Source organism: Hypomesus nipponensis, chromosome 1, assembly GCF_054491055.1.
Source record: "Hypomesus nipponensis isolate SF chromosome 1, ASM5449105v1, whole genome shotgun sequence".
Lineage (NCBI taxonomy): Eukaryota > Metazoa > Chordata > Actinopteri > Osmeriformes > Osmeridae > Hypomesus > Hypomesus nipponensis.
The window spans coordinates 8,955,001-8,965,000 of NC_140361.1; the positions used below are offsets into that span (position 1 = coordinate 8,955,001).

The 10,000-nt window shown below is 46.8% G+C and overlaps 3 protein-coding genes across 4 annotated transcripts in view; all 3 read right to left on the reverse strand.

The window, feature by feature from the left end:
* Nucleotides 1–817, reverse strand: part of p2ry10 (P2Y receptor family member 10) — a 4,640-nt gene extending 3,823 nt beyond the window's left edge. Inside the window, exons 1-2 of the mRNA XM_084683137.1 lie at nucleotides 449–817; nucleotides 271–356 (exon numbers count right to left, since the gene is read on the reverse strand). The gene's annotated coding sequence lies outside the window, so the exon portion shown is untranslated. The remainder of the gene's footprint in view (nucleotides 1–270; nucleotides 357–448) is intronic.
* Nucleotides 818–4,004: 3,187 nt separating this feature from the next.
* lpar4 (lysophosphatidic acid receptor 4) lies at nucleotides 4,005–9,098 on the reverse strand. 2 transcript variants are annotated; one of them, XM_084683193.1, is made up of 4 exons: nucleotides 8,710–9,098; nucleotides 8,079–8,202; nucleotides 5,651–6,391; nucleotides 4,005–5,373 (listed from the first exon to the last, which is right to left on the reverse strand). In XM_084683193.1, the coding sequence occupies exons 3-4, from the start codon at nucleotides 6,224–6,226 to the stop codon at nucleotides 4,858–4,860; spliced, it is 1,092 nt and encodes a 363-aa protein (XP_084539319.1). In that variant the 5' UTR covers nucleotides 6,227–6,391; nucleotides 8,079–8,202; nucleotides 8,710–9,098; the 3' UTR covers nucleotides 4,005–4,857. The 2 variants fall into 2 exon arrangements, with proteins under 2 accessions (XP_084539319.1, XP_084539311.1); XM_084683185.1 differs by lacking the exon at nucleotides 8,079–8,202.
* LOC146302408 (uncharacterized) overlaps nucleotides 6,264–10,000 on the reverse strand; it is a gene marked incomplete at its 5' end in the record, with an annotated part of 12,246 nt that continues 8,509 nt past the window's right edge. Inside the window, one exon of the mRNA XM_084698146.1 lies at nucleotides 6,264–6,391. Coding sequence (XP_084554272.1) covers nucleotides 6,264–6,391 — 128 coding nt within the window. The remainder of the gene's footprint in view (nucleotides 6,392–10,000) is intronic.

The window sequence follows — 10,000 nt, forward strand, 5'->3', positions numbered from 1 at the left end:
ACCTCCGTTATGTGTTTGGCCAGCCTGCACCAAATGTACAGCAACACTGAAGGTGTACAAAAATTGATTACTTCCTGATATTGGGTTATACACTTACAGTTGTAACTCTCAAATGTTTCTTATTGTAAAGAGGGATAATTGACATGTCGTTTTTCTAGCCTTCCTGTGAAAATACCATGTTACCAACCCCGTTGAAAGTATGACAACTTCTAACATCTTACGTGTCTAGCACCACAGTTAACAAAGTTAGTTTTTATCTGGATGTATTACCTTAAAATCCACTTTGGTCTGAAGGTCTTTAAGAGTTGGAGTGGATAGTCCTCTGTGTCACCAATAAGATCCCCAGCATCATTTACCTGTGATAGATATACACACGTTAAGTTGAATTGCATGAACTCATACACACACATCTATGCCAATTAGACGACTGGTGAAAAGGCAAACCAACCTCTGTGTGCATGTACAGTTGGCTTGTTGCTTTCGGCCTGGCACGCAGCACGCGTGTTTGTGTGCGTGCGGGTGTCAGAGTTGGGTGTAGCAGGTTTCTGGTGCAGCGCTGTGTTCTCAGTCCACCGATGTCTTGAGCGCGGGTAAAGGAAGTGGCTCTGATAGCACTACGACTCTGCCCTGGACTGCCTCAGGGTTTTTGGACCATAAACTATGTCAGGTTTGCACTAGCACCACATGAAGGAGATCGAGCGAGCGAGAGAGAGAGAGAGAGAGAGAGAGAGAGAGAGAGAGAGAGAGAGAGAGAGAGAGAGAGAGAGAGAGAGAGAGAGAGAGAGAGAGAGAGAGAGAGAGAGAGAGAGAGCAGACAGGATGCGTGTATGTATTGAGGCCAAGGGAGAGAGCAAAGATCTAACTGTTAGACAGACAGAGATACAGACAGGCAGACAGACATAGATACAGACAGACAGACAGACAGACAGACAGACTACCTACATTATCACAAGGCAAGATCTGCAGGGACGTCTCTTCAGAAAGATGCAGATCCCACTGAAGCTGTCGGTCAGGTCTGTTCTACAAGCTGGTCTACAAACACGTTGCTCCAAACCAAAGAAACACCTTTATCATTGATGCTCAGATATCTGCCTCCCCAACAGCTTTGCTACAATGCATCTGCATAGATAGGATCTCTGCCCAAAAAGAGGTGTGAAAAATGCGTGCCTGCTTCCTCTTATGAAATATGTAACTTCCTTTTTCAAACCGTCTTTATCATAATTTCCCTCCATTATAAAAAGAGCTGGCTCTGTTTACTGATGAAGTCTTTGTCCAACTGTCTGCAAACATTGGGACAGCTGTTCAGTGTAGGTTTATTTTTCTGACTGTATTCCTGGTTTAAGAAGGAGTTTTTATGGTGTCCCTTCTAACACTTGGCCAGCTTTGGTTTGCCCAAGTATTGTGATGTGGCTCCATCTGCTCTGCTGTCTTCTCCTTTCCTTTCCTTCACCACTCTGCTCTTACTGTGTGTTCACCTGCTTTAGCTTTCTGGGTTCATTTCTGCAGATAAAGAGAGAGAGAGAGAGAGAGAGAGAGAGAGAGAGAGAGAGAGAGAGAGAGAGAGAGAGAGAGAGAGAGAGAGAGAGAGAGAGATCAAGTCCACTCCAGACTGCTGAGACACAAGTCATGGTGTTCTTTCAGCTATTTCTCAGAAATAGCTGCAATTCCAGGGGACTAAGATCTTCAATGTATTCTGCAACATACATTGTTTTCATTAACATCTAAAACATGAGAGACGGAGAGAGAAGTTAAAACTAGGCCGAGGCAGGAAGATGTGTCAAGAAGAATTGTGTTTTCTTTTTTTAGTTTGTTGGTCTCTGTGGTTTCATCACTGATGTTCATTTTATCTTCAGCAAAAACATTGATACCATCAATGTAGCTATGTGTGCAACTTTCTAATCACCAGGCAGAGGTTGCCCTGTTCTTTACGGTCATTGATTATTTATGCGCTTCAAACCTGCAGTATTATTTTAAGGAAACGATAGCATACTCAAAAAAGATAACAATTACAAAATCCTTTCTTAATTTTAGTGGATTACTATGTGACAATGTCAAGTTTGTTTTCAGAAACTAAACCTTGCAAATTCAGAGCATTTGGTCTAGATGCAATAGTCTTCAGGTAAACAAATAAGCCCCATTGTACAATAGGTGTAGGACAGGGGCAATAACAGCATCTGCATCCACACATAAACAGACTGACATCTATCCTGATAGGGAAAGTAGCCTATACAAAAATAAAAATAAACATTTGATTTTTGCATTGAAGTGTTAGAATTTCATCCATATTTAACTTTCAAAGATCTCCACATCAGCCCTTTTCAGCATCTGTTCACTTTCCTTAGTTACACATTTCGACACAAGATTACTTTACATAAGCCTCGGCCATTGAATCAATTGCATGCTTTGAAATCTGTGCTGGAGAGCAGACAGGATCGTTCTTCTACATTTTGAGGCAGGATAAATTGGGATTCACGGTGCCACCCCCAGGTTGGTTTAGGTACAGAGCAGTGAGCCTCACTGCAGTTCCAGCAACCTACCACCAGAGAGCAGGTCAGGACAATTTGATTGTGCACAGATTTTCAAGGTCAGGCCAGCTCTTAAACCTTTGGAATGAAGCCTGAATCCCTGCATGAATGATTGTGTATATTTAGTAAAGGAAATGATCATGTGCAGTTCAAGCCCAGTTGAAAATATAATTTCAGTTTAGACACAAATCCCGTTTGATGCTGGGTTAGACATCAATTTTAATTGACTGCAACCCCCCCATCCGCTTTCCCCACCCCACCACCTCCCAACTCACATACCCACTGCCCTCTTTGCTCCTCTTCTCTCACACAGTTTCTACCTCTACAACCCTCCCTGCTCCCCCCCCCCCTCTCCACCACCTCCGTCTGTAAGGAATCCCTTCAGGAGGTGACTGTACACATGGTCATGCCAATCACCGTGCCAGGGAGGCCTCGTGTGCCAGAGCTGGGATTACAAGATAAACACCAACCCTGGGGGTGGAGCCAGCAGTAGTTTCTGTAGTACTGTAGTTTCTGTATGTACGCAGCTAGTAGCTGACTGAATTTCTAATCTCACTTTAAGTCATGAAAAAAGACAACCATTTCCTTCTTTCCTCCTTTCTCTTCCTCGTTCTCTCTCTCCCCTCCTTCTGTGTGCTTACAAGTTTTTCCAGTTACCAGTTGTCCCAAGGCTGTCTCTGCTGATATGCATTACTTACTGATGGCTGAAATGTAATTTAGGGTGACCTGATTACATTCAATTACATACAGGCCTTGCAGTGCTGAGTAAGGCAGCCTCAGTCTGGCAGACTAGAAGCTCAGTGATAAACAACTGAGGCCAACAACATGTAATGTCCCAGACGGCGCCCGAGGCCTGTCTACGGTGAACGTGTCTTTGTCTTAGTGAGCCCAGTCCTTAACCTGAACACACACTTATACTTGAACTTGTACTCACACTCAACTTGAAAACACAATCAGGAGTTGTACAATTCCACTGGTACTTGCTTGCTAATCAAGGGAAGGTTACCTACCAGATTGGGCCATGTAACATTTTGTCAAGTGTCTGTGTGTGCAAGTACCCCTGTGAAAAGTGTGTATGTGTGTGTACCCAAGCATGTATTTATGTGTATATGTAAGAGACTTAGAGTAGCTCTACAGTCTAAGGCCAGATTAAGGCAGAGAGGACTCTTTCAGAGCCACACAATGGGCCATTGCTCTGGTCATAATAAGCATTTGGCGCCGGAACCATCCAGCAGCTCATGGGCAAAGCTCTGGTTGAATAAGAGTTTCCCTCCAGAACCCTGGACAAGCTTACAGTAAGTAGTGGGTGAAAACAAACTAAGACAACTATCACAACCCCTTAAACCCAAGCCTATCACCCCTGAATCCTCAATACTCCAGGCCTGGATTTCATGGGCTCTAATAAAGTGGACTGTACCAACTGCAGGAGAGGAAGGGCAGGGGGGGGGGGGGGAGAGATGAACACAGTCCAGCCAGCAGTTTGGAACAGGGTTTTAATGGCCTCAGTCAGGCTGCAAACAGACAGTCAGTGCAAAACCCAGTCAACTCAGCAGGTCTAGGAGCTGCTGTGGGACAACATTAGTGGAACCGTTCACCTCACTAAACAGTCTCAGGCTTAAAGGTTATATAGAACAACACAACAGCAACTACAGCAACAGCATTGTTTCAGCAGACTTACAACAGTGTTTAACAGCACTATACTCATTAAGGAACAGTTACAAACTCTCAAAAGATCTTAATGACAGTGCATTTGTTTGTGTGTGTGTGTGTATCAGTCTGTCTGTGTCTGTGCGTGCATGCACCTGTGTATGTTTTAGTAGTGTGTGTTTAGCCTGAGTATAATAGTCTCAAAGTCTCTGGTCCATGAGAACGATGCAAATATGTGAGTCTTTCTGGGTGTCTAGGGATGTGAGGCTGGGTTCCCCAATATTCTGTCCTATTCAGTCACACTCGCACGTACACACACACTTATACACACATTCCTCTCCTATTGTGGTTAATCCCTAAAGCCCATGCCGTATCTTAAGATTTACCTCAGCTAACTTAGCTAATCTGCTCAGTTATGTGTTTATCACTTCCAGGACCAAACTGCTGATCGCCCTGTTTCTCAAGTGAGGCCCAAGTTGAAGGTGAAGACCTCGAGTCCCTCAAAATTGGTTCCGACCTATCCCCTTTGTCTGTCTCTGCATTCTCTTTCCGTTGTCACCTGTCTTCTCTGTCTCTCTTCCAGTACCCCTCTTGTCCTTTTCCTTTTCTCTTTCTCTTCCCCCCTTCTTTCCTTGAAGGGGTCATAAACAGAACTTCCTGTGGACTCAACACTGTCCCCCTGCAGTCAGAACTGGGTCTCCGACACGCCTGTCTCTTTGCCGTTGCTGGCCAGTGCGTTTGTGTCACGACGCGTGTCCCTGGTGAGCGTACTGAGGTTGTTGGTCTCGGCGTCGCTGCTCAAGTGCGTGTCACTGCGCGGGTTGCTCTCCTGACGCCCACCCGGGCTCTTGGCCCCCGTGGTTAGACTCTTCTGGAAGCTCTCTGAGGTGAAGTAGTACACCACGGGATCCAAGCAGCAGTTGAGGGTGGCCAGACACAGGGTGATGGGGTAGAGGGTGCGGGCGAAACGCTCCACGGCGCAGCTGGCGAGAGCCTGGGTGCGCACCAGGGCGTAGAGGAAGAGGATGGAGTTGTAGGGCACAAAGCAGATGATGAAGATGGCGAGGTGGACCAGGATCATCCGCAGGACGCGGCGCTTGCTGTCGCAGCCGTGGGCCACGGTGACTGGGCGGCGCAGTGTGCGGAGCACCATGGAGGAGCACACCAGGTTGATGAGGAGAGGAAGCAGGAAACCAACGATCTGAACAGGAAGGACAACACTCGTAAATAAACTGAAACTGAACCCAGAGCAGTACTTTCACAGAGAAGCTTGGATTTCTTTTCCTGGGTTTGTCCAATGATAGCCTTACTTTGAGCAATATGAGCAATTTAATCTCTTTACATGAGCTTTACTTTCATTCTCTCTTTCTACAACCAACTCTCCATTCTTCTGTCCATCCATTTTTTCTAAATATCCACCCTATTTCTTCCTTCCCTTTTTCCATCTCCATCCCTCCCTCCCGCCTTCCCTTGCTCACCTCGATGAAGATGGTGATCTTGGACAGATAGGTCCTCCAGGTGCTCTTGGAGAAGCCCTCGAAGCAGGCCGTGGCCTTGTTCGCCCGGTTGATGGTGGAGAAGAACGTGACGGAGATCCCTCCGCCCACGATGGTCAGCCACACGGCGGCGCACACCAGCGCCGCGTTCCGACGCGTGCGCACCGAGCGCGAGCGGAAGGGGTAGACGATGGCAAGGAAGCGGTCCACGCTGATGCAGGTGAGGAACAGCATGCTGCCATAGATGTTGGTGATGAAGGCCGTGCCGGACACCTTGCACAGGCCGTCCCCAAACGGCCAATGGCGGTTGACGTTGTAGAACACCTTGAAGGGGAGGGTGAAGACGAACACCAGGTCGGACAGCGCTAGGTTGGTCATGAACAGCGTGGTCTCGTTCCGGAGCTTCATACGGAAGCAGAAGACGAAGAGGGCGCCGCAGTTGGTCACCAGTCCCAATACGAACACCACGCTGTACACCACCGAGTACAGGTCGTATTTGAAGGAGTCGTCGATGCCGCAGTCCTCCATACCCGTCTCGTTGAGCACCAGGCTGGCCATGGCGGGGTTGTGGGGGGGGGAGGGCCGTCCCCTTTCCTCAGGTCAGAAGGACAGGCGGGGCGGGGTTTGATCTGGTGGAGCGGATGGGGTACGGTGTCAGTGGGGCGTCCACCTGGCGAGCCTTTTCCGGGCCATTCCGGCGGTCACACACACTCCAGGGCTCCTCTAGGGATAAAAGTGGAGAGGGTGAGTAAGCATTTTCTCAAATATTTGACCCGATTGAACTGGTTATGAGTTGGCCTTGAATAATCAAACAACCCTTCGAGTACCATTAACGCACCGGCCTATGAGTAAATAAATATGACATTGCTTACAAATATCACACAACACCTGGATATCATTAAGCCTGCCTTAACCCCTGACTCACTGAGATGATGCCTGGGTTTGTGGTGCGGTGTATGACTGAGAGAGTAACTGTACTGTACAATGTGTGTGTGGGCCCGTCTCTGAAAGGCTGAGTGAGTTCACTGTGCTCCACACACAGGGGGAAGCAGTTCTCATGCTGGTGTGGTATGTGTGTGGGCATCGGTAGGAGTGGGCGAGGCAGTGGGCTGAGGAGAGCCAGAGACATGCCAGCCTGTCTGCCAGGGCTGCGGGGTCAGAAACATTCCCCCATAGATAAGGGAGGGCTTCTGCTCCAACTCTGACTCCTCGTGTCATAAACAACGAGAGCCAATAGACAGGTACTGGATTGGACAGACCACAGGTCTATCGCAGAGCTTAACTTAGTCTCATTCAACATACTGACAGAGGTCAAACTGAAGACAGATGTTGTCTGTGTAGGTCTGCACGCTCAATGACGCACACAGGCCGGCGCACATGCACACGCGTGCACACGCACACACTCAAACGCACAGAAGCTGGGCTGTAGGAGTGAGCAGTCTATCAGTCTGTTTCAATGCCAGCTGCCATGTGACATCTTTACTGCGTTTTCACACGCCTCTCTAAAAGGCTTCACTGCTCTTCACAATACCCTCCCTGTACCAGCTCTCACACATGAACTTACACCAATCCACACACACATGCACGCAACACTCACACACACAGACATACACAAAAATGACCACGTTGACACAAACTTTTACACACACACACACATACACACTGAAGACTTTGTATTCTGTGGCCCTGATACTGCCTGTACCAGATTCAGCTGGCTTCTATAATACGAGTGCCTTGTCTGCACCAGTTCCCTTCTGATGCAGGTACCCCAAACTGTTTTGGTCAACGACCCCATTCTTACATCTGAAATGATTTTGTGATCCAAACCAGCTTAAAATCATTTTCATAAATTCCATTTTTGTTGTGTGTGTGGGTCAGGAGTGGGAGTGGTCAAAACATTGCCTGCTCTAACTGCGTAGAATAGGGGGGGGATTCAATTTGAACTGAAACTCCTTCGTTTTGTGATGTGAATGTTTTCTGGAGCACTCAGTTACCACACAACTCAATCAGCTGTTTTTATTGCCTCGGTTTTGAAAACAGAGAATCATCTCATTCTTCTCCTGTGACCACATTTTCAATACAGGCGACCTCACATGTGGTCACCACCCTCAGCTTGGGACTCACTGTCACTGTCAACACCAGAATACAGTTCTTCTACAAGTTATGATACTGAAAATCTGTAGCATTCTTTAGAATGTACAAAGAAATGCACGCCTATGTGTAAATCGACGTGTGTGTGTGCGTGTGTGTCTGTTGTATGTGTGTACGCGTGTACACACGTGTGCAGTGCGGGGGAGTGAGTGTGTAGGGGCCCAGGTCCTGGACTTTGTCTGGACAGCTGCAGAGCAGCACAGTTTGATCACAGCAAAAGAGGGTAAGTGAGGCGGTTTGGGGAACATTCTTTGGAGACCTGCTGGCTTGAAGATATCAGATTCAGCCTCCCCTCTAATCCAGCTGTTCCTTTCTCTCACTCTCTGGGCCAGGGAGGAGTGAAGGAAACTGCAGCATGAGTCACTTACATATTGGAGATATGCCTAAACAGAAACACATTTCATCCATTGGAACATTCCAGTTTGAGAAGTGTATACAAGCATATGTGTATTATGTCCAGAATTAGCACTTTTAGCACTTTTCTAAGTGTTTATGAAAAGCAATGCAGAAGAGTGAGGGGGGGGGGGGGCATTCTCAAGTTGATAAGCAGACTGCCAAGAAAGACCAACTGTCCATGATACTTCAAAACAATGAGCCCTGCCCGTTAGTTATCACAGAATTTCCTGTACTAAGCATGTCTTGTAATAAACGTTGGATATTTTCTGCATAGCCTAGGCTAGTTCAACAAAAATAATAAAGTCACTGGATAGTAGCCTACGTTAAAAAAATACACATATTAACAACATATTTAGGAAATATCACTGTAACAAAGTTACAAAAGTACACTGTTGGCAAGAGTCGATATAGGCTCCTATGCTCATTGTACACTGGCTTCTGGTGAAACTGTGATTTGACATGATTTATCTTATTGAGTGATGATGACAGCTCACCTCGTTGTCGCCTGGCGTTATCAGCTCAATACAACCGGAAAGGTCTACCGTGTCTTATCAAATGAAGAAGATCTAGGCTAAATCAGATGTTTCATTCCATAATTGTTGCCCGAAATCGATGTCATCGGTTATTTCCAAACATAGATGTTGTGAGAAGTTTAAGTCCTCTATCTTTAGAAATCGAACATCGCAAAGGGTTACTTGAAAATGTAAGTATTTCCGTTAATCTTGCTAGTCACAACTTCCCAAAATCCTCCAGTCAGGATCGACGAAACGATAGTGTATCACATCCAGCTCGCAGCTTTCCGTGCTTGTTGGAGTATGTTCACCATCGCGTTGATATGTGAGTGTGTATGTGTGTGTGCATGGGCTGGACGGCGACTTGCATGGCCACAGGAAACGAGACAATAGCACCTCGGTCGCAGTAGAGGGGGACGGGACGCAGGGGAGGGGTCGCGGGGTGGGGGGCTAGAGGCTAGGGGCTAGGGGGCGGCTGAATGGTTGACTGTAGGGTCTAGGGAGGAGGAAAGGGAGAGAGGCACAGTGGCTGGCTGGTGTCATCAGTAGCTAAATTGGGTAGCTGATTGTTGTTGGACTGGGCCCAAGCCTTTTTCCTTTGCAATGTATAGGTCTTCCTTTTACTCAAAAGTTGACTTATTTTGACAAAAAAAACAACATTAAATGAAAGGGTAATTACAGCTCTTTATTATCTCTATTGCCAAAATCCCACAATAACTGTAGCTGACATCTGAAAGTTTAACATCACAAAGTAAAAGGCATGTAATACCCTTGTGTTAATTGTGTTAGGAGCAGGGTTAAAGATCTTCATAGGCTTTCAACCGTTGGTGGTGCTGACCTCATCGAGTAGCTATCTTTGGGGTCTGATCAAAGCTGTGCCACACTATTGTCCAAACCATACAGACTACTTGCAGTTACATTGGCCTATATATAGCCAGGTGTCTAGGCGTTGCTTTTTAGAATTTCCCATTGTGTTTGACCTGGCACAGAGCTGAGATCATGTGTGTGTGTGTGTGTGTCTGTCTGTGTGTGTGTGTGTGTGTGTGTGTGCATATGATAGAAGGGATGTGATCTTTGGGCTGGTGTCTCAGGCAGTCAGGCAAGGTTCTCAACAATAGCAGCAGGGAGGACAGGATATCCTGCTCACTGCTCTCTAGCACACTTACAAACACAGAAATATACATGGTCACGCACAAACATGCCCACACACAAACACCCACATAAATAAGCACAAACACATGCATGTGCACTGCCCAAAAGTGTAAATGGAAAA